This window comes from Saccopteryx bilineata, chromosome 10, assembly GCF_036850765.1.
Source record: "Saccopteryx bilineata isolate mSacBil1 chromosome 10, mSacBil1_pri_phased_curated, whole genome shotgun sequence".
Lineage (NCBI taxonomy): Eukaryota > Metazoa > Chordata > Mammalia > Chiroptera > Emballonuridae > Saccopteryx > Saccopteryx bilineata.
The window spans coordinates 34927726-34952541 of NC_089499.1; the positions used below are offsets into that span (position 1 = coordinate 34927726).

General features: G+C 42.5%; 1 protein-coding gene across 4 annotated transcripts in view; it reads left to right on the forward strand.

The window, feature by feature from the left end:
* NEK11 (NIMA related kinase 11) overlaps window positions 1-24816 on the forward strand; it is a 275610-nt gene that overhangs the window by 115292 nt on the left and 135502 nt on the right. For 3 of the 4 annotated variants that reach the window (XM_066245120.1, XM_066245119.1, XM_066245122.1), the window contains exons 10-12: window positions 1995-2114; window positions 10594-10687; window positions 17682-17796. In XM_066245120.1, coding sequence (XP_066101217.1) covers window positions 1995-2114; window positions 10594-10687; window positions 17682-17796 — 329 coding nt within the window. The remainder of the gene's footprint in view (window positions 1-1994; window positions 2115-10593; window positions 10688-17681; window positions 17797-24816) is intronic. The other variant, XM_066245121.1, reaches the window with a different exon arrangement.

Consider the following 24816-nt stretch of genomic DNA (forward strand, 5'->3'; position numbering starts at 1 on the left):
GACCTGATTAGAATGGCAGTCCCTGCCCAGAGCTGTGCAAGGCAGAGGGAGAGAACAGCAGCCCTCATTAGCCTAATATTCAAGGCCAAACAGCACAAACATGCTTCTCTAATACCCCGTCCAGTAGTTTGTTTTTCACCTTTACATTCAGGCTGTGGAAACTAGGCCATCAAAGATATTCAGTCTTTGTTTAATGTGTGATCTCCAGTTCAAATAGACTGCCCCTAGCCTGACCAGGCAGTGGTGCAGTGGTGCAGTGGATAGAGTATCAGACTGGAATGCAGAGGACCCAGGTTCAAAACCCCAAGGTCGCCGGCTTCAGCGCTGGCTCATCTGGCTTGAGCATGGGCTCACTGGCCTGAGCACAGGGTCGCTGGCTTGATCAAGGGGTCATAGACATGACCCCATGGTCGCTGGCTTGATCAAGGGGTCACTCACTCTGCTAGAGCCCTCCACCCCCGGGGTCAAGGCACGTATGAGAAAGCAATCAATGAAAAACTAAGGTGCCACAATAATGAACTGATGCTTCTCATCTCTCTCCCTTTCCTGCCTGTCTATCCTTGTCACTCTCTCTGTCTGTGTCACAAAAAGAAAAAAATAATAGACTTCCCTCAGGGTAATAACATTTTTTAGGCATACTCCTACAACCTTTTTTTTTTGGGTTACTACCTATTCTTTCAAGAAAGCCTGGATAGTCTGCTTTTATTTTGTTTTATTAATTGGAGATGTGAGAGATTCAATAATAGACAGTAGATAATTTATTTTTAAAATACTGGACTAATTTTAGTTATCATTTTTCATTGCAATTATGAAATACTGCTTACATTTAAAGTGTGCTAGAATCCAGTTGTTTGGATGGTATGACATTTTGTGAAATATTGACTTCAAATTGCCACTATTATTTTCAATATCTATAACTATGTTTTAAGGAGAGCTATTTGGTCTTATACAATAAAAGATATATATTCCTGAAAATTGTACGTCCCCCGTAGACTCTCATATGGACAGTATTCCAGAGGGATGAGACCTGCCTACAATGTCATTATGATTTTCTCATTTCATTTCTTACTGTTTCCTGTAGTATTTGGCCCTAACCGACTCAGGCAGAGAAAGAAATGCCACTGAGAATGTGGTTGTAGACCTTTCAGTCCGTGATTGTAAGCACATTTCTTTAAAGAGAAAGGCTTTTAATTATATTGGCTAACATTTTGGGAGTAATAACCATATACTTAGCTCTGTTATGAGCACTTGACATGAATTCATTCATTTAAACTCACAACAACTTTATGAGGTAGATACTATTCTTTAAATAATGTTAAGTAACTCACCCAAAGGCATATAGGATTTGAATCCAGAGAATCTTGTTAGCCCATATGATTAACCACTATGCCATTCTGCCATGAAAATACCCACTGAAAGCCAAGAATAAATATAAGACATATGTAGTAAAATTTAGCTATGATAATGCCATCATTTTGATATTTTTTATGTACCAGACATTGTACATACATTATCTCATATTATACTCACTATAACCCATTCTTTATGGATGAGAAAATGGGTTCAGAGAGATTCAATAACTTGCCCAAGGCTACAGATCTAATGAATGAGGGTGCACATGAAATTCAAACCCTATTTCCAAAGCTTGTGTTTTATACACATAGTCGAATTAGTCTGCCTGTCTATTTACTTCTTAATGGCCAAGATCCTAATTTGTCTTACATTATGAAAACCAGTCACAGGCAATGAAATGAGAAGAAATTTAGAAAGTACATAATTTGCTTTTAAACAAAAATCTAATTTGAAAAATTCAGCCAATTAACCAGAGTCCTAGTTGGCTCATTACCCACCCAGACATTATTAGTTTCCGCCTGGCCTGTCTCGAGGTGCGTTCCCCTTCCCGGCGGTGTAATGCTGGTTCTCTAAAATACTTGTTTCATTTTCCTGAGCATGTTTAGGATGTGTTCCGTGAGGGGGATCTTTATTTTCTCCAGGCAGAAGCAGCTCCACCTGCAGACGCTGCGGGCGCTCTCGGAAGTGCAGAAAATGACACCGAGGGAGAGGATGCGGCTGAGGAAGCTCCAGGCAGCCGATGAGACGGCCAGGAGGCTGAAGTACGCTGCCTTCTCCCCGGGGACCCAGTCCCTGCAGGTCCCAGGGCCCCGCAAACATTTACTGAGGGAATTCACTGAAGAAAAGCAAAGCCCAAACAAGAAAACACATGCACATACTCATTATGCTCCTATCTGTTTGTTTGTTCACTCATTCCCTCAAAAGATGGTTATTGAGGTATAGATGGTGATTGGAGGCCAGGCATTATTAAAATTAGGCTTTCAATCTTGTGTGAAAAGAAAGGCTGAATATCAGGGAAGTGACTAGTAAAAAATATCGTTACTGTTGCTGACACCTTTGGGATGTAGCCCAGTGAGCGGGTGAAAGAGGTGACTTCAGGATCTGGTCCTCATTCCCTAGATCAGTGGTTCCCAAAGTGTGTGGCACGGCACACTGGTGCGCCCTATGGTATTCCAGAGAAATATGTGCCTATTGGGGACCAAAAAACCAATAGGGTTTTTGGAGTTTAGATTTTGGGGGGACAGAGGTATAGGGAATTGGTTGTAAGCTGACAGTCTGCCCAATCCCCCACCTCACTTGCTTGATTAGGTTGCAAAAGGCTGTTAAGCTGTGGTGCTGGATTGTTTACACTACCCCCATGTTCCCGGGAAAGACTGGAGGCAAGTTTCTTCTATCCTTTGTTTGTTAAGTTGTTAGATGATAACAACTTAAAGTTAAGATGATATGTATAATGAGGGTTTTTTGCACTTGGTAAAATTTTTGGGTTGCCTTGGAAACATGATCAGAAACCACTGATTTGCTAATGGCCTCTATTTGCCCTATAAATAAAGCAAGATATGGTTTTTGGGCACACTTTGTTCTTGACAGCAGCAATTACAGGGCCCTCCTGACCCCATATTTTCTTAATTCTGCACCATTCCCACTCGGGACCTGGAATTACTAGCTGCACTGGTTCGTGGTATGTGCCCAGATATAAAAATAAATATAGTTACTCTGTTATTATGGAAATAACAGAGTATTTCATTATGGAAATACTGCTCTTTTTGTTAACACATCATTATTATGTTTATTATTAATACATCATTATATTATTTTTAGATAAATACACCCAAATAAAATGGAGAGATTTCTCAAAAAGAAGCGTGATATTAAAGAATCTGATTCTGGAAGTGAGCAAAAATTAAGTGTAATTAAAATACACTTGAAGGCTGACAAGCAGAATTTAATTTATAGCATTTTCCATCACTTAACACTGAACTCTATGATTGGATTAGAAATTCATTTATGGAAGCTTCGTGTGATTTTGGTTTAACATTAACAGAAGAAGAACTGGCAGCTATATCCACTGATCGTGGATTGATGATTAAACGTAAGGAATTGTCTCTTGAAGTTTTTTGGATTTCTATAAAAGAAGAATATGTGGCAGTATCTAAAAAAGCTTTGAACATTTTACTACAATTTTCAACATCCTATTTATGTGAATTAGGATTTTCTACCCTCAACACAATTAAGAGTAAAAAGAGAGAAATTCTTCAATGTATTGATGGGGAAATGAGAGTTGGCCTTTCAAATATATGCCTAAACATTGAAGAAATCGCTAGGACACATCAGGCTCATAAACACAAGAATAAAAAAGCTTAACATATTTGTGCCACGACCTGCTGAATTTACTAAATCTTACTAAGAATGTATCTATATATATAAAAAGATAACTTTTTGTCTTTTTTTTATTTTTTAACCTTTTTTACAAATTCTAAAAAGCATAACTCAAAAAACGTAACACAAAAGTTTTTAATGTCAGAATAAATTTAATCTTGTTGTATTTATTTTGTTTAACTACCATAAAAGCATGCTTAAACTTTATATGTTTTTCTTTAATATTTGACTTAATAATTATAACATATTTCTCAGAAATTTGTATATAGTGTGCCTACAATTATTTGTAGGATCTTAAATGCTCCCTGACTTAAAAAAAGTTTGAGAACCACTGCCCTAGAGGCTTGCTGTGTCCCCTCTGCCATGAGGCTGGCTGATCTATAGGGAGAAGAAGGTACTGGCAGGATGTTGTTGGCCTTAGGAAGTAAGGAGTAGTTTGGAAGAAGAGCTTGGTTCTGTCAAGTAAAGCCCTTTGAAAAGTCTAGCTCAAGGCAGTGCTGCTGATGGGAAATAGCACTGGCAGGGGTCCCCAAACTTTTTACACAGAGGGCCAGTTCACTGTCCCTCAGACCGTTGGAGGGCCGCCACATACAGTGCTCCTCTCACTGACCACCAATGAAAGAGATGGCCCTTCCAGAAGTGCGGTGGGGGGCCGGATAAATGGCCTCAGGGGGCTGTAGTTTGGGGACGCCTGCCACAGAAAGGGGGAATTCCAAAACCTGAGAATCCCTGTTTCTCAAAGATGGATTTTTCAGTAGGTAGGTTATCCATTTTCCCAGTTAATCTTCTTCTTTCTTCTTCTGCCAACTTTTCGGTAGCTTAGAAGCCCCAACAGAGAACTAGAGAGACAGAAAAGACTTGAAACTCAAATCTGTTCATTTTGTGACTTTGTCAAGTGTGTCTGAAAAATGATTTCAGCGTATTCTTGTATTTATGTTGTAAGGTACCAAAAAGCTACAGAATTAATATTAATATTTTAGGAAGCTTAAAGAACATTTTATTAATTTGGGCTAGGCACAGAGAGATTTTGTAGATGGGATTTCTATGCTTGTGTGATTAGCATCAAAACCAGAATGGCTGATAGCATTGTATTTTAAGTGCAGAGGGGAAGGAGAGTTGGATTCTCTGACCTCCCCCCCCCACACACACATCTATAAGGAAGCAAGTGAATAGCTAGCCAGGTGCAGGAAGAGAAAGATTAAATTAAACCTTTTCTTATATTGATGGGTCATTTATAGGCATTTGTCCCCATGGAAACTACATCTCCCCCCCCCTGAAAGCATGTAGTTAATGTATATATCTCTTAACAAAAGAATGGCAGGTGAACACTAGAAAATATAGGAATATCTTTTAATATGTAGAGTGACATTTTTACTATTGTGTTACCTTATAAGTTTTAATGTATAGAAATGTTTTTTTATGAATCCTATAGATGAATGTTATAAACTTGCTAATTAATTGTGTCCCATCCCCCCCCCCCCTTCATCCTTTTCCCAAACCTGTATAGGTGAAAACAAAGGTTATAAGCTTATGCTGTGATGTCAGGCTTTTTCCTGCCCATGTATAATTAAGGGCATATAACCAGCCCCTAGAATATTAATTAGGTACATGATTTGGGACTGCTGCCCCGTGTAAACTATATGCAGCTGGCATATTTAATAAATTTCCTCCTTCAATAAAACTTTTCCAAATTCATCTGGACTGGGTGTCTCTATGTGAACTTGATGAAATGAGGTACAGTGCCTTTCAGAATCTGGGGTGCAGTACTTTATAACACTTACAATGAACCAACCAAGTAAGAATCTGTGAGACCATTTTTCCTAAAGACATGTTTTCTTTAATAAATGTGGAAAAAAACTTCCTCCAAAGTGTTTGTGTGCTGGTGCACGTTTAACAGCCACCTCTGGGGTTGTGAGGTGAGTGTAGGTGGATACTGATTTGTTTGCTGATTTCTATGGTGTGAAAACTCCCATCGTGGCCAATTTTAGGCTACTAATGTAATGTCATTGATTGTTCAGTTGGGAAAGTATATACACAGTCTGCTTTTGGGAGCCAGTACAAGTTGATTTCTGCAAACCACTATACCAGTGAGTGTGAATTTTACTGAGAAAATATATTCACAGAAATCATTTGAGCCCTTGCATCAACCTATAGTCCCAAATCTGTTTCTACTGTTGTAAAGTACCCAAACCTCAATTCCGCGGGTTTACATAGAGACACCAAATCCAGATGAATTTTGAAGGGTTTTATTAAAGGAGGAGACTTATTAAATATGCTGGCCGCATATAGCTCTCATGGGGCAATCTGGAAGGCCCAAATCATGTGCGTGAAAAATATTTCAGGGGCTCTTTATATACCCTTGATCACACACGGGCGGGGGAGAGCATGACATCATGGCATAAGCTTACAACCTTTGTTTTCACCTATACAGGTTTGGAGAAAAGGATGAGGGAGATGGGACACAATTCATTAGCAAGTTTATAACATTTGTCTATAGCATTCATAAAAAAAAATCGTTGTTACACATTAAAACTTATAAGGTAACACAATAGTAAAAATGTCATTCTCCATATTAAAAGATATTCCTAAATTTTTTTTCACTACTAAAACAATGCATATTAATTTAATAATGTCATCTAATATACAATTCATATTCAATTTTTAACTAAATGTCTTTGTAGATTTTTTCTTTTTAATCCAGATTCCGATCAATTGGGTGATACTATGATATCACCTTGTGAAAGTCCTCATCCCCAACAATGTTTCACTCAGTGGTTTTGGTGATCAATGATGATTATTTCTTGAATGAATTATTACATTTTCTGATTTTTTCAATCTTTGTACATTTGTTAGTTGGCAAACATTTTTACATTCTTTCAGCTTTACCATCCACCATCCCTTTCCCTGAGTATCACTATAGATATTCAGGTCCTATGAACTGTTATAGTAAAAGTGTTTTCATCTACAATGTGTTTTTGATGCTTCAGTCACCCCAAATTTGGCCAATGGAAGACCCGTCCAGGAAGTGCCTATTTCCTCTCTGTGGTTTCTGGCACCAGATGCCTCCAGCACACCTTGTGCTTCTCCTGCTCCAGACCTAGAACCAACCACTTCTTCAAGAACCTACTTTTACTACAAATAGATCACACATCCACATTGTTCAATTCTCCAAATATTCATGAAGTACACAGCACTTTCTTCCTCCAATTCCACCTCTGTCTTCATTTTCGTGTTATTAGTTTTTTGTATACCCTTCCAGGGATAGTTTAAAGAATATAGCAAAGATAGATAAATATTCATCCCTTCTCCCAATGTCTGTACTTGCTGCTCTTGTCTGTCCTCAGATTCTGAAAGATGTCTATGACCCCCATCTCGGAGAGATTAGGAACCTTTAGACCAGGGGTCTCAAACTCGCGGCCCATGGGCCGCATGCGGCCCGCCGAACAATTTTGTGCGGCCCGCAGACTAATCCACGAAGTTCAAAGTATTTTAGATAAAATTAAGTAAGCCTAGGGGCCTACTTGTATTTTTCATTTCTCTAGCATCCTAGCTAGATATTAGCTTAGTTAACAACAGTTGTGATGCGAACTACAGTTTCTGGTCGTTTTGTGACACTGAGTAAACTGCATGTACGATTGTGCTTGTTGTACTGATTTTTTTTTTTGTTTTCAACTGCAGTGAGAAAAGTGTTGCATAACAGTTGCCTTTTGTAGACCTAGTGCGGCCCGCCGAACAGCTGTGATCTTGCTCTGTGGCCCACATGCTGAGTTGAGTTTGAGACCCCTGCTTTAGACTGTCTTAAATGTTTCCTATGAGAAAAATTCAGGGAGGGTGACAACCAAACTTGTATTGGCAAGACTCACATGCTATTCCCTGGACTTGGACTATTCGTCCCTTTCTAGATTCTTTGATAACTACTCATTCATTCTTCAACCATCACTTCCTTGGGGAACCCTTCTTTCTCTTCCTTAACATGTTCCCTTCCCCAACTAGCTGATGTCCCCCGGTTATAAGGTTTCAGATCATTACATACTTCTACTTCATCGCCCATACACAAGTCACTGTATTAAAATTTGTTTCCCCCCTCGGTGAGGACTGCAACCACATCTGTCTTGTCCACTGCTGGCATACAGTAGTTTACTCAAAAAAAATGTGCGGAGTGAAACTCGAATTCGGTATGTCTGGCTCCCAGCCCATGCTTCTTCCTACTGCGGTCCCGGTGCAGTTGGAGAAATAGTTCCAGGATGTAAATTAAAAATCTCAATAGAAAAAGCTGGGAAGTCTTTTCATTTCTGCGATTAATGGAGGACCTTAGCTGAGACTGCTCACCGCGAGGTGTGACGACCGCAGGAGGGCGTCAGTCAAGAAGATGCCCCCTGCCCCACAGGCGAGTGGAGCTGCACAGAGTGGAGGCCACACGGGATAGCGTCACAGCTTCAATAGAAAACACGTGCAAAACGGAAAAGCGGGGCTACGCGCAGCTGCGATCCCTACCTAGGACCCGCGGAGAGGGGACATGGCGCAGCTCCCATTGGGTCGGAAAAGACTAACAGTTTCTACCTGTAGCCACAGGACCCAGGCTTTCCCTTGATTCCTGCCCGAAGAGGTTTCTGCCAGCGTCCCCATGGAAGTGGCTGAGTCCGGGGGCTCACAAAATGAAACGGGCTGGCGCGGCCAAGAGTTCGGAGCACCCAGTCCTTACTTCACTGGGAAGCAGCTGAGGGCTGTGGATTCCTCTCCTGGGAGCTGCCCCGGACGCCAGGGCACTCTCTCCCGCGAGGAGCTCCGGAGACGCCTCGGGCAGCAGGGCAGGGCCACGGTTACTCCAGGGGGCGCGCAGACCAGGGAGGCTGCGCTCAGGCCTGTGACGGCGCGGCCCTACGAGTGGCCTCTGCGCCAGGCGGGGCCGAGTCCGCGCCCTGGGCTCGAGCCTGGATCAGTGCCTGCGGGTTTCGGCAGAGAAGACTCAGGGCTGGGCTAAGACTTTCTGAGTCCACGTTCGCGGCAGCTGTTTCCTCTCATTTCCCCCGACGGACGCGGCCCTGGGGTTTCTTCGAAGGCGTCCTGGGCCAGGTAGTCGGGAGCCCCGAGCGACTGCGGCGGCTGGGCACCTGGACGCAGGGTCCTTGGCGCCTCGATATTCCTAAAATTTTTAGTGTTCATTTGCCACTCCTTTGTTTAGAGATATATACATTAATTATAGGCTTTCAGGAGGGGAGGGGAGTTTCCATGGCGGTAGAGGATAAAATGCCTGTAAATGGCCCATCAGTATAAGAAAAGGTTTATTTTCATCTTTCTCATCCCGCACCTGGCTAGCTATTTACTTGCTTCCTTACAGGTGTGGGGGGAAGGGCGGGAATTTAAATCTCCTTCCCCTCTTCATTTACAATACAATGCTATGGGCCATCCTGAGTTGGTAATCTCACAAATACAGAAATCACATTTACAAAATCTCTCTGCGCCCATCCCAAATTAATAAGATGTTCTTTAAGCTTCCTAAAATATTAATATTAATTCTGTAGCTTTTTGGTACCTTACTACACTAACATCTCAGAAATGGCAATATATCCAGGTTTTCATGATTCATGTCATTGTAAAAAGAAAATTAAATCTCTAATTGGAACAGACTAAAGGGCCTATTTACTTACATCCATGTTACAAATTATTTTTTTTTCGATTTAAACTATCTTTTATATACTAAAGAAAGTCATAGACCTTCTATGTGATAGTTAATATTTTTCTTCAAGATGGTGGCTTTTAAATAATGTTTGGTTTAGATTTTATGAATGACTTGTATTGGAATTGGTTTTGATTGTAGTTTCTGGGATTCGAGAGTGGTCATGTGTTTTAGGATAGAAATAGGTCTGTTATCAAAAGGGTTATAGTATATCTTTTTTTTTTTTTTTTTTTTTTTTTTTTTTTTTTTTTAGTAAAAGATATAAAGAGAGAGGGACAGACAGACAGGAAGGGAAAGAGATGAGAAGCATCAATTCTTTGTTGCAGCACCTTAGTTGTTCATTGATTGCTTTCTCATATGTGCCTTGACTGGGGGGCTACAGCAGAGTGAGTGAACCCTTGCTCAAACCATCGACCCCATGCTCAAGCTGGTGAGCCCGTGCTCAAGCCAGATGAGCCTGCGCTCAAGCTGGCAACCTCAGGGTTTTGAACTTGGTTCCTCAGCGTCCCAGGTTGATGCTCTATCCACTGCGCCACCACTTGGTCAGGCTAATGCACCCATTTTATTGACAAGAAAATTTGACCACAAGAATTTTCAGTGACTTTTAAAAAAAAATCTAAGTATAAATTAGCACACAAGTAATCACAAGAGCTCACATCTGTCTTTTAATTTAGTAACAGATCTGTTAAATTCAACTGTCTTGTAGTAGAGAAAACAAAGAAAATGTGTCTGAGAAAAATTCCCCTCCACAGTGAGTCTCATATTCTTTTTCCTAAGTTATTTGAAATGTTGCTGTATTTCCTTGTTTATGTGCTTATTTCATTCTGAAAGCAGTTAGAATGAAAGCAGTTACTGAGTGATTAGCATGTGCTAAGTCCTGCACTGAGCATCAGGGACACACACCCCTGTCATTACAGTCAGAGGACACACAGGGGTCGGTACTGTCTTCTTCTGTATTTTGGGAGTTCCAAGGATGAATAAGGAGCCAGAGCACCCCTGTGTGTGCTTTAAAGGAGGATCAAGCAGGTACTGCACTGCGCACACATCTTCGTGAGAGGGAGACCCATTGGCCTGGCTTTCCAACATCCCAGCTCGCCTTTTGAAACAGGGGTCATACTTACCTGTATAATATAGATGTGGTTTTAGCTCATTGCAGCTGTTTTTCTGCGTTTGCTTTACATTTGCAGAAAGCTTGTGGAAGAAAAATATGAAGAAAACAACAAACGAATGCAAGAACTGAGATCTCGGAACTTTCAGCAGCTAACTGTTGATGTACTCCATGTAAGTATTCTTATTTTGCGTTCTACATAAAACCTTTCTTTGCTTCCGATTTTTCAGATTCATGCGGGCGGTTGGGTAGGAAAAGAAGCATCCAGAGTAACTTAGCCCAATTCCGGGGAGGAGGTAAAGGGTCAACAGTTAATAACTACACTAATTCAAAGCAGCTGCACTTAGAGATGAAGCAATTGATTCATCCAATATATATCAAGTCTCTACTGTGTACAAGATAATCAGCACTGAATGAACAGTTGATGAGTTAAAATTATGACTTTGCAGAACAAATATGTGTATATCTAACTTTAAATTTCAGCCATGTTATTGTTGCTTTATCTCTTTAGTCCATTGTTGTCTTTTTGACTTATTTTTTATTCTTGCCCTTTTTATTTTGTCTCCCATCAATATCATGTGTACAAGATAATCAGCACTGAATGAACAGTTGATGAGTTAAAATTATGACTTTGCAGAACAAATATGTGTATATCTAACTTTAAATTTCAGCCATGTTATTGTTGCTTTATCTCTTTAGTCCATTGTTGTCTTTTTGACTTATTTTTTATTCTTGCCCTTTTTATTTTGTCTCCCATCAATATCATGCCTTGTGTTAATAATCCCATTCAAACTTTGAAGAATTATTTAGATATCCAATAATAAATAGAGTTGCAGATTCACATGAAATGAACCTCAATTTCATGTCCTCTGCATTCCAAGACCCTGGATAGCAAATGCTGTTTTCTTCAGTGTAAAAATAGGCCTTGGCCCTGGCCGGTTGGCTCAGTGGTAGAGCGTTGGCCTGGCATGCGGGGGACCCGGGTTTGATTCCCGGCCAGGGCACATAGGAGAAGCGCCCATTTGCTTCTCCACCCCCCCCCTCCTTCCTCTCTGTCTCTCTCTTCCCCTCCCGCAGCCAAGGCTCCATTGGAGCAAAGAAGGCCCGGGCGCTGGGGATGGCTCCTTGGCCTCTGCCCCAGGCGCTAGAGTGGCTCTGGTCGTGGCAGAACGACGCCCCGGAGGGGCAGAGCATCACCCCCTGGTGGGCAGAGCCTCACCCCTGGTGGGCGTGCCGGGTGGATCCCGGTGGGGCGCATGCGGGAGTCTGTCTGACTGTCTCTCCCGTTTCCAGCTTCAGAAAAATACAAAAACAAACAAACAAACAAAAAACAAACAAAAAAAATAGGCCTTGTTGTAGGCTCTGATACTTAAGGCAGTCTTTCTTCAAAGTCATATTTGCACAATAGACATCAACACCAACTCCTAGCTCTTCTGGTAGAAGTCTCTTGGGAAGGAGTCATTTTTATGGAGAATCGTCTCACATTCTGTTTGTTCATTCACTGGAGAGCCCTGCATCTGAAGTAGATTCCCTCCTTGAGCAGGAAGAACCAAGCCCCGCTGAGGCTGTGGGGATGGTCCCGAAGTCTGCGGATGCTCATTCCGCTGTGACTGAGTCATCAGAGGCTTCGAACCCTGGGCTTGCGGGGCTCCCAGCAGAGCCCACTCTGAGCCAGGCACAGCCTCGGAACACTTGTGCTCTGCCTCCCTCTGAGAGGTGATGCACCTTTCTCAATTATTTAGTGGTTGTGAGTACTTCAGAGTTCTGCAAACCAAAGTTGGACCAGACGGTGTGTGTGTGTGGTGGGGAGGGCAGCCGCTTCTGACCTTAAAAGTGTCCCTCTGTCGGACCCTTTTGCGGTGAGTGTGGGGATGTTGGCAATATGTGCTGAATCCTCCCCCCTTCCCACCCATCACCCACTCCATTGAGTGGAGCCAGCTGTGGGATCTGCTGTCAGCCCCGGGGACATGGGGGACGGGCACCCTGATGGGTGGAGAGACTGCTGGCTGGTTGGGCAGGGGGTGAGCAGTCGTGCGGGACCCCTCCTTGGAGGGGGTCTTGATGCCACCATCTGATGGCCCTGCGAGCCATGGGGTGCCTTTCTCCAGTGCCCCAGACACTTCCCAGGCCCCGAAAAGAGAACTTGGGAAGGTGGCTTTCTTCCCCACGAGTCTGAGGGCTGCAGACTCCCACACAGATCCTCGCAAGGAGCCTGACATGAATTCTGTGTTTGTTAATATGTGTAAACTACTTCGCTCAATCAGCTGTTAGAAACTGGGACTTTCTTCCTGAAATGTTCAGAGGCCCCTGCTTCTAAGGGATTTTACTCCCTAAGATTAGAAATTTATAAGTACAGATTTGGTAATATTTTTAGAGTATACAGATACTAAATTATAACCTTGTACACCTGAAGGTTATGTTATTAACCAATGTTACCCCAATTAAAAAAAAATGAAACAACTTTCTCTATTCTTAAAGTTTCCATATGGCCAATACAAATGTAGTTTCAATCATGACCTTACATTTTTACTTAGCTTTTATGCTTTTCTTTACTGACCCTTCAAAATACTCCCTTTTGTGTTTTCATTTCCAGTATGATGTTAAACCACTGCACTACAGTAGGTCTTGTCTCTCCTCTACACCAGGGTCACTGGTGGACCCTTGAGTAAGTTAGGACCGAGACCGTGGCGCAGGCAGAATCTCAGGAGATTCAGTTAGCTATGTATTAGCCACAGAACACGGAGCCGGACGGAGAATCCGATCTCAGCCCGCCTTAGACAAAGAGGACTCCGCAAGGACGTTATGAAATCCTGGCTCCACATTGTCTACTATTTCTTCCCAACGCCATCCCCTTTTCATCAGCAAGCAGCAAAGCGAGCAGGAGGGAAAGTGCCTGCTGCTGTCTTGGCCAGAGACGTTGGATCATCCTTTGATCTTCTAAGATTTAGTATCACCAACATCGTTGGCCTGGAACTTTCCAGAAGCATGTTTCCCAAGTTTGCATATGATGGGAGCAGGGAATGCTCCAGACAGATACTCGGGTCTTGAGAACAATGTCCTCTTCTAGCTGTTTCAGTTCTGCAGACAGGGTTGCTTAGCGCCCCCCCCCCCCAGGTCTCCAGTCCTCTTTTGTGCAATTTCCCTCCCCCCCTCCCCATTGCTAGCATCGCACCTCCTCTATTTCAAATGACACCTCCTCTTCAGGAAAACCTTGCTTGATCTCTCAAATCCAGTCAGCTGGCTCTCCTCCAAATTCTTAGGGCTTCTCAGACTTCAAAATCCCCTGTTGGTCTTGTTGAAATGCAGATCTGATTGGCTTGGTCTGGGGTGGGGCTGCGATGCTGCACTTCTAACAAGCTTCCTGGGGTTTCCAATGCCACTGGTACAGGACCGCAAGGACAGAAACCGGGGATCTTGGGAGCAGCAGTTCACTTTCAGATAAAGAAAGACTATGGAAAGCCACAGATGAATAGACCTTCTTACAACCTTGTTAAGGAACAAAAGCATTTAATGGGGACGGAAGAAAGGAGGAGCTTCCTGACAGAAGGCTTTTGTGTCCGCTAGAGGAGAAGGATGAAGAGAGAAGGCCAGGCCAGGAGGTGACTTTATTCGTATTCAGGGCACAAGAGTGAGGCAGGTTTAATGACATTCAGAGAATAAAGGAGGAAGAACTGGAAGCCCAACACTTTGCTGAGGGATTGGAGGATTTTAAACACTCGAGGCAAGGCCTTATTGAGCTGAAAAAGATAAAGTAAAATGTAAGAAAGAAATTGAATTAATCAGATGCAAGATGCAAGAGTAAAACATGATAAAAGAGAAAAGGAAGAAAGAGGAAAATGTTTCTGTCTTTGCCCACACACATATTTATGATTTCATTTCTTCCTAATTTCATTGAGGCTTCTGCTTCCGTCTCTCAGGTCAGCCGAAGCAAGCCACTGTATATTTCAAAAGCAGTTGCAGGAGACAGAATCAGGGTTAGGGGAGAGAATGGACTGGCTCTGTCGCCTCTTAAACATGTGATAAAAAATGTTTGAGGCTTTCAGGAGAGTGGGTTGTTTCATTTCTCAGAACCTACCTGACAGAGCCTTTTATTTTCACAGTGATTTTCTGCTTGGCTAGATTTGGATTTTGAAATCTTGAAGCATGGTTGAATGTGGAGTCATGTTAGGCACTGTTTCTGTAAAGCATGGTAGCTTAAGAACACCTAGACACCATCAGACACACAATAAGCCCAGTCTATTTTTCTTTTTTCATCTTGTGGCATACACAGTTGGGAAGGTTATCAAAATTGGATTTCAGGGAAAAGTGAAGAAGAGATCAGACCTCCATACATGAAACAGCACTGCAGATCAGGGATCAGATCAAGTCTTCTCTTTCTAAGAGAAACAATGAAAACAATTCCATCTCTTCTCTTCAAAAGGGAAACAATTAAACAATTCTATCTCTTCAAAGAGAACCTCAGCGAATCAAAGTTAATCGAGAGTCCAAATACTTATTTTAAGTAATTTCTGAAGTACACATAAAAATACATTTTATGCAATCTCCCTTCTTTGTTCTTAAAGTTCTGTGTGCGATCACTGATCCTTTGAAATTTGAAACCAGTTTTTCCTCCTGCAACAGTGTAAAGCCAGTAGTCACGGCCACCATCACAGCCGCCTGGCTGGTGCAGGTTCACATTTGATTCAGACAGACGGTAATGAAACAACAGAGCTAAGAACTGGTGGGCCATTACATTTAATCCTAGCTTACACCCAGCGGGCAAGAAATAAAACACTTCCCTTTCCATTCAGGGCTCCCAAAGCCACCGACTTATCCTAGTTCCCTAGAACCAAAGTTTTCTACCTCACCAGCCTTATTCACCATCTTCTTCTCTCTGCACAAACTGGCTTCTCCTCCAGCACTCTGCCATCTTGGCTGCTTGTCCTCTTCCACGTGGCCTTTCTCTGCTCTCCTCTCTGCTCTCCTACAACATGGGCTCCTCTGCCCCATTTTATAGTGCAGAAATCAAAACCTTTAATCCAATATACAAACAAGGAAGTCTCTGATACAAAGTCACTTATCTGAGGCATAAATGGGATTCCTTATGTTAATCCAAATTCGGAGGGACCCGAAATATGGAAGACAGGAACAAGGTCCATCGTTTACACATCAAAGCTTTATTGTCTAGCTTGGCCAAGCGGCAGGAACTCCTACAGAAAGCTGACGGAGAGTGCGCCGGCCCTTTGTTCTACTTAGTTTTTATAGTTTTGTAAGTGGGAAGTACAGAAGCAAAAATTGCAATTAGGAGCCCCTTACCGCTATTGGTTATAGTCATATGTCCTTTAACATGATAGGACCACGTTCAATTTGCAAACCATACATCATTTTGGAGAAAACAAAATTTACAAACCAACACAATGGTAGAAAGATGTATTTTTACATATTAAAGGCATTCCTATATTATCTAGTGTTTATCTGCTATCTCTCTGTCCAGAGTCACACACGCATTTACATAGGAGAGGTAGTTTTGGTGGGGACAAATGCCCGCAAATGGCTCATTGCTATAAGAAAAGGTTTATTTTGGCTTTTCTCTTCCTGCACCTGGCTAGCCATTCACCCCTTTCCCCACGGGTGTGGTGGAATGTCTGGGAATCCATGTTTTCCTCCCCTTGCATTTACAATACAATGCCAAGGGCCATCCTGGTCATGCCAATCACACAGTACAGAGACTATTCTCACAATTTCTCTGCACACCTTAACCCAAATTAATAAAATGTTCTCCAAGCCTCCTAAAATATTAATACTAATTCTGTAGCCTTTGGTACTTTACAACACCTGTGGGTGAAATGGCTCAGTGACTCCTCACCTTATGAGAGTGCATCATGCAACACTCAAGGGTGTGGGAAAAGGCTTAGTCTTAAAACTAAGCCTTAGGCTATAAGGATCCTGCTTGCTTACAGCCTGACCCCCACACCAATGCAAGCTATAAGTGAGCAAACATATATATCATATTTATAAACTTATTTGACCCACAAACAGTTAATATGCAGTACAACAAACATACTTCATTAAAATACTTTGTGACTGTATTTTCACAAATGCTGCACCACAGAGTCTCTCCGCTTTTATTTATTCATTTAAGATTAGTTAGAACTTTTCCTGTTTTTAATAAGAAGACACTTTTGGAATTGTTCTCCATGAGGGTCATATATCAAGGAAAATAGGTCAATTCGGCATTAGCTCTCAGTTGTAAGTACACACACACAAAACTGAAAAAAAAAAAAAGCAAAATGATGTACTGAAATACCTATTGATATACTTGAGAAATTTAACCTTTTTTGAAGTATGAATTCTTTCATGTGGCCTCTTAGATCTCTTTCTTTTAGGAAATTGGAATTGATAGGATCACAGAACTTTTAAAGCTAGACAAGAGTTTGGAAGTCATCCAAATCAATACCTGTCATTCTGAGCTGAGGACACTGAGGGGGCGGGATGAGAGGGAGGTGAGGCATGTGCCACACCCACGTGCAGACTTGAAGGAGGCGCTTGCTCTCAGCCGCTGACGGAGCGCGCTCTTGCGTGAGCCTGAGGGTCGTGTCTCCTTCGGTTTTGTACTTTGGGCATTCCATTGGCCTCACGCTACTCATGGGCCTGCAACTGAGGCCAGAGGAGGTTGATATATTTTGCCCAGTTTACCCAAGTCACTGTGTCTTTTTATCTCATGCTGCCTTCTTGAAATTTGCAAATGTTAACATGTTTAAAGGAGAGGATTAGATAGGTTTTTGTTTTCCAATACAGTGGTCTAACCCTCTGTCATAGGCGAAAATCCACGAAGTAGCGACCTTCTGTTTATTTTATTATTTATATATATTTTAAGGCTCTATAAACCCTCCCCACACTCTTATAAACCTTTCCCACACTTATTTTGCTTATTTTACTGCAAAAATAGTTAAAATAATACATATATAAAAATGCCTATATACTGCAAAATCCCACAATATCCCGAAAAATCCACGATACAAAATTAGATATATACAATTTTAAAATCCTCTATACAGTGAGACCAAACAATGTGAACTGCATTATGGCTAGGGACAGCTGTGGTTTTCTAAAGAAGAATATTGTTGCATCTGTGGTAGTGCTGCTTACTTTTATGTTTCTCTTGAATTGTTAATTATCTTCCACAAGCAACCCGATGACCCGACTTCAGAGAGCCTGCCTGAGCCGTGGCCCGTTTCTTGCCCAGACCTCGGGGTGCTTGAGTCAAGTGCAGAGGACACCATCACTGACCTTGGAGATCATGGTATGAGTTTGCATCAGTATTCAGGAGGGTGCTTTCAGTGGACACGGGGGTCAGTGTAGCTGGCCCTGCAGCAGGCCTGGCTGGTCTCTGAGTAAAGCCCTAGATGTGTATGACCTTCCATCAGTTTGCCAGAGCTGGGCTGTGACCAGGATGAAAAGCAGAGAAGCCAAGAGGTTAGTCTGTCCTCTCCTATTTTTCTGTAATAGTGAAGCTGAGTGTAAGGCGGGTGGCCGTGGTCATGCAGGTTTACGTCAGATTTGGGCAGATGGTAAAGGAACTGTGGAGCCAGAAAATAGTGGGCTATTTTGTTTATTAAAGTCTTGCAACCGCGGACCAGCGAGCAGGCAGGGAAAACTACTTCTCTTTCTCCAGCTGACGAGGAAACAGGCCAGGGCAGGGTAGGGGGACCCTTTTCCAGAAAACAATAGCAAAAATGGCCCTTCTCAATGGTGGCAGGCAATCTGCAATCTACAATCTGCCTCCCTGAGGACAAGCACCTGCAGCCTTACATAGACTACATACACGGTGCTGCCCCCGTGCTCATGCACCAATCAGGCAAAGTACAAGCGAGCAAGCCTCACATACTTGTTTGCTCAATACTGAGTTAGAAATTCACAGCAGGTGAGGGGCCTCCCTGCATGGGTTAAAGTGGCTGTCATTACCCTGACTTTGGAATAGTGAGGGACTATGGATGTTCTGAAGCTTTGGTTTTCTCTCTGTAAGTGGTGTTCCTGGCCCTCATAAGTTTAAACTGAAGAAATGAAGTCAGGCTTTGGAAAATCAACTATTCAGATGCATAATCATTGCCAGAAAAAATTGTGCACAGGTCTGTCACTGAATAGGGGAGATACGTCATAGCCTAATGGTTGAAAACCTGAGTGAAAAAGCTGGCTATCAAGAAAGCCCCTGGCAACTGACTCTCTGGGTGTCAGTTTCCTTACCCATGAAACAAGAATAATACCTCCTGTATGGTTGTTGTGAAAAACAAATGGGCCCAGCCGCATGATGTCCTCCTAGCTCAGTGTCCAGCACAGTAGGAGCCAAAGAAAGCGAAGCGGTTCATGACTCTGAGGGGAGGGCTGCCATAGGGGTCCTCTCAGCCTTTCACCACTCTCCCCAGGCCTAGGACAAAGTGCCAGGACATTGTACACACTCAGCACGTATTTCTTGAATGAATGAATGAATGAATGAATGAATGAATGAATGAATGATATGCTAGTCTGGACTTCTGAGAAGCAGATGCCAAGATGGGATTAAAAGTGCAAAGACGTAATTAGGAGAAATGCTTGCATGAAAGGAAATAGGAAAGGAGCTGGGAAAGGCTGAGAAACCCATCAGACTAGGAGTCAAGGTTAATTCCAAGTGGAAAGAAAGGAGGTGAGGTGAGGTGAGGTGTAGTAGTCTGCTTAAGCAGACAGAGGCAGCCAAGGTGTCAGGAAGCCCTTAGGCAAAGTCTGCCATCAGAGGCCAGGTTTTGTAACTGCTGCAACCGGCAGTAGCCCGTGCCTCTGAGAGAATGCAGAGAGGGGTTTCAGAGCCCAGCACCTGGGCCCTTGGCCAGCTACGCTCCTTGTAGTTGGAGGTCTGTGAGGTGCATGCTCATGGCCGCATGCTCATGGCCGCATGATGGGATAACAGTTCTCTCTGGCAGCAGTGGACTTCTCCTCTCGTAGTGAGATTGAAGGTAGCGCATCTGGCTTGGCTGGTCATCTGAGCCCAGATTTGCATCTGATGTTTTCCTGACCGAACTGTTGAACTTGTGTTGCCTCCTCTGGCTGCAGGGAGACTAGCACCTGATGCTCTTGAGGTTGGCACTGCGGGCAGCCATCTGATGAAACAAATACCTGACAAATATGTGTGGTCATATCAGATGGATACAATTCTCTTCAGGCATTTCTTTAATATATTATTTGTTATTTTCCACAAGTAGAATTTGGCAGCATAAAAATATTCCATGGGCCTTTCTTCCCAAGAATATAAAACTGAGAGTTAGGCCAGTAACCCCCAATATGGATGGCCTGTTGCTCTGTGGAAGGGCGGGGCCTGCACTATCTGTGAAGAGGAAGCCTCAGAACAGGATGTTGAGTGGGTCATCTAGGACAGTGGTCCCCAACCCCCGGGCCACAGACCAGTACCGGTCCGTGGGCCATTTGGTACCGGTCCACAGAGAAAGAATAAATAACTTACATTATTTCCATTTTATTTTTGTTGTTGTTGTTTTTTGTATTTTTCTGAAGCTGGAAACGGGGAGGCAGTCAGACAGACTCCCGCATGCGCCCCACTGGGATCCACCCGGCACGCCCACCAGGGGAAGATGCTCTGCCCATCTGGGGCGTTGCTCTATTGCATCCAGAGCCACTCTAGTGCCTGAGGCAGAGGCCATAGAGCCATCCTCAGTGCCCGGGCCATCTTTGCTCCAATGGAGCCTTGGCTGCGGGAGGGGAAGAGAGAGATAGAGAGGAAGGAGAGGGGGAGGGGTGGAGAAGCAGATGGGCGCTTCTCCTGTGTGCCCTGGCTGGGAATCGAACCCGGGACTTCCACACGCCAGGCTGACGCTCTACCACTGAGCCAACGGGTCAGGGCCCCGTTTTATTTATATTTAAGTCTGAACGATGTTTTATTTTTTTAAAATGACAAGATTCCCTCTGTTACTTCCGTCTAAGACTCACTCTTGACGCTTGTCTCAGTCATGTGATACATTTATCCATCCCACCCTAAAGGCCGGTCCGTGAAAATATTTTCTGACATTAAACCGGTCTGTGGCCCAAAAAAGGTTGGGGACCACTGATCTAGGATCTAGAAGTCTGGGCCCAGCCTCTGAGTTCAAGAATGAAAAATACTTATTACTCATTTTATAGATGACAAGCCAAAAACATAAGTAATTTGCTGCAGGACACTAATGTTCCTGCTTACGAGTGCTATACCTTCTCCATTTCCATCAGCATGCATGTATCTGGAGATGGCAGGGAGGAGCAGTGTGTCAAATGAATTGGACTTTCAAAAGGTGGAGATTCTTTGTGTGTCTCTGCTAATGGTTGTGAGCTACAGTAGCTGAATTACTCCTCAGGAAGCCCACACATGCCAGCTGTTACCAGGAAACTCAAGCTGGTGTCCTTCTTACCTCTCCTTTTGTCTCTTTGACATGGAGATTTCAGTAGGGTATTGATTTACCAGCCAAACTGTAAATGATCCAATCTCCTTTGACCACTAGATAGCATGAGTTAAAAGGAAACACTACTAAGATGTCCATAATATGCTATAAGATCCAAAAACACAGTACTTTCAGTTAGGCCAGTGTCCCTGTAAAATACTTTAAATATTTCCTTTATTCATACTCTCTCTAAATTTGTATTATCTAAATTCTGTTCTTTCTTAAATATTAAATTGAAAAGAGATGCTTGAACTATGAAAATATAACCTTTGGGTTGATGATTGATTGGAGGAATGGTGGACGACTACAAGATGATTAGTGGTCACAGCTTAGTCATGAAATTCTGAGACATGAGACTGTAATTTGTTGATGAACCATGAAGTGGTTATTATTTTCCCCATCATCCTTGGCTTTTAGGAGACTTGACTACTAACTTTCAGCACACAGAGGAAGTTTATTTGTTTTGTTTTGTTTTTTCCTAGCATGTATATGTAAAATAAAATTACACAGTCATTTTTTAAGTTCCTAGACCAAGTGTTTAATCAATTTTTTTATATTAAATGGAAAAACTCCCTCTGGGATGTAAGGATTTAGTCACAGAGAAAGTAAACAAGGTAAGACATTATTTACATTTGATGTGCATTTAGTTGACTATAGCTGATTTAATCTTGCCAGAGTCATGGGTAAGTATTATAATCAAACGAGAAAGCACAACTGGAACATTAAAGAAATTACCCCTTTAAATAAGGATTTATATCTAAATTCTCATATGTAATGCTGATGATTTCTGGCCTATTATTAATTTTTGCCAGCACTTCATTGCACTTTAGCCTTATCTCAGCACCTCACAGCTGAGTTTCAGAGGAGCAGTTGTTGAAAGCTGGAATAGTCTGGGTCTCGTGGGCCCTGGGCATGCTCAGAGCACGACTCTCAACCCAACTGTTCAAATGCGGAGGCTTCGCTGGCATAGGCGTTGACTGCCTCCTGACAGCCTGACCAGCTGTCGCTTCTTAATTTTCCTTCCAGCCACTCCTAGAGCCACTCTCCTCCCCCACATTAGGAAGAAGCTCGGACCCACGATGGTCTTACTTCACTTGCCTGAGGGAAGTCTACATGCCCTTTCCAACTGCGCGTTGCTCTGTGACTTATGGTGTCATCTCTTCCTTTTAAATGTCCAGGTGGAAATAAGGACATAAACTCTGTTAGACAATGACATGTTTTTATTGTTTTAATTTTAGAAAAGAAAATGTTGACTGACTGCAATTCCACTTCTATATAGTTACTTTGGAGACATGAAAGCATGCCTACAAGATCTGTACACAGATGTTCTTAGCAGTTTTATTTATAGTACCAAAGATTAAACAAACATATAGCTTATCCATGTAATGGAATACTGCTTAGCAATGGAAATAACAATTTGTTGATACATGCAACAATATGGACGATTATCAAAACCACTATGCAGAGTGAAAGAAGCCTCAAACAAGAGAGTTTATATTGAGTGGTTCCATTTCTGTAAAGTCCTAGAACCAGCAGCACTTGAGTGATAGAAGTGAGGCCAGTGGTTATTGACCCCAGAATGGCACAAGGGAACCTGTTGTGGTGATGGAGAAGTTTGATACTTTGATGTGGTGATGGTTACCCAGATGTATGTATTTGGCAAAAGTCATTGAATTCTGTGCCTTAAATAAGTACATTTCATTGTCTATAAATTATACTCATATAGATAAAGTTGATAAATAAAAAAACAAACAAACATAAGATATCCAGAAAAAAAAAAGGGAAAAGAAAACACCATGAATAATACTCATCAGTCTTTGTTTTAGCTAATGCATGGTGGAGAGAAACTTTGGTAAAGTCATGGAGATAGTAAACAACTGGGAAGGTCTCTAGATATTACTTGGGATACATAGTTCTCAGTCCTCAGTCCTCAAAATGATCATAGAGTTTTTTTTATTCTAATGGCAACTGAACAACATTGTCTTCCACCAGGAGCACTAATAAAGTTTTGAGGTCTTCTCTCAGGAGGTAAATTGGCTATTTAAAGATGAGAGGCTGAGATCCCTGAGCCCCTGTCTTTAGTCTGCATAGTGGGAGGGCTCCCACTGGCATGGCAGAGAACCACATCAGTAGTTTCTGTAGGACCCAGAAGCCATCAAAGCCAGTGGTCCCCAACCCCTGGGCCACGGACCAGTACCAGTCCGTGGGCCATTTGGTACCGGTCCACAGAGAAAGAATAAATAACTTACATTATTTTTGTTTTATTTATATTTAAGTCTGAACGATGTTTTTTATTTTTTAAAAATGACCAGATTCCCTCTGTTGCATCCATCTAAGACTCACTCTTGACGCTTGTCTCGGTCACATGATATATTTATCCGTCCCACCCTAAAGGCCAGTTCGTGAAAATGTTTTCTGACATTAAACCGGTCCGTGGCCCAAAAAAGGTTGGGGACCACTGATCAAAGCAACTTGAGCAAAAACAAATGAAGAGTAAATGCCCAGACTCCACCCCCAGCCTAGACAGGGAAGCTGTGGATCTACCTGGCTCTTCAGCTCTGAGAAAAGAGGATCAGATGCCACTTCTGTCTTCCTTAGTATCCCACCTCTTCCAGAGCTTTAGAAACTTAAAGACTTGATTTATAAGTATAAATTGATGGTGGATATTATTTCATATTTATTACATATTCCACTAAATTATATTTGTGTTTCCACCTAATTCTCATATTTACTCCTGCAGTTATTCCCTAATTTTATGAGCTCAGTATAATTAGAATAAATCTAATATTGAATGAAGATGTGCTGACCCTCCACCCTGAGGCATATTTAATAATTTAAAATGTTTCTTCTGCATGACAAGCTGGGTAGGTGCCTCTAACTGAAATTTAAAAGATTTTACTTAATACAAAAAATTAAAGTAGACACAGAATAACACCTGCCCCAACAGCCACTTTGTCATTGTGGCCTAAGCAGGCAGAAGAGAAATAAGAGGAAAATCAATCCCCAGAACATTAGTTATTCCTAAAGAAAGTCAGCACCCACGGACCTCTCAGATAAGTTACTCCCCTGGGGAAGATGCATGTGACCCCATGGTTCATCCCTTAGCTGGATATGAATTATACAGTAATTAATAAACTAAAGGCCCTGCTGGTCGGACAGAGAACATCCTGAAGTGGCCTTGGTTATTCAGGCTTGGAATTATTCAATTAAGCAGAAAATTAAATAAGCATCAATCATGGCTTTAAAGTAGGATAGAATGCAAAATATAATAGACTAAAACCTCATATAATGCATGCTCAGGCAGTGTTTTGGAGATGCCATGGCATGGTTTTCCTTTAGTTGATGAAATTATTTTCCACGCACGGAAGTTTCACAGCTGTCCGCAGGGCCGTGCACCCACCACCTGGAGAGCATTGTTACGATGCCCAGAGGAAGCGAAGCTGCCCCAGGAAACTAGTGCAGCTATATTGGGAAATGTCTGCTTCCAGTCAAATAACTGTAAGGTCGGTGGATAATGGGGGATGGTCACGTGGGGAACCCAGACCCGCAAACTTTGGCTAGGACCGCCCACAACCAAGCGCGCCAAAAGAAATTTCCCTGGAGCCCTTTGGAAAACAGCCACCATCTGCCAGCCAGTAAAATTTCACCACGTCATATTAGCCCGACTTCCCTAGAGGACTCCTTTAAATATCCCTCACACGGGTCACTCCTTGCGACTTCCCTGGTCTCCATTTTATCCATCTTTCTTTCTTCGGGGCCAGGGAACCTCACCGGTGGGATGCGCTGTACTCAATAAAGCCTTTTATTATTCCACACTTTGTGGCCCCGGCCCCTTTATTCCTTCTCCGCAGGGAAAAATACCTTACAAT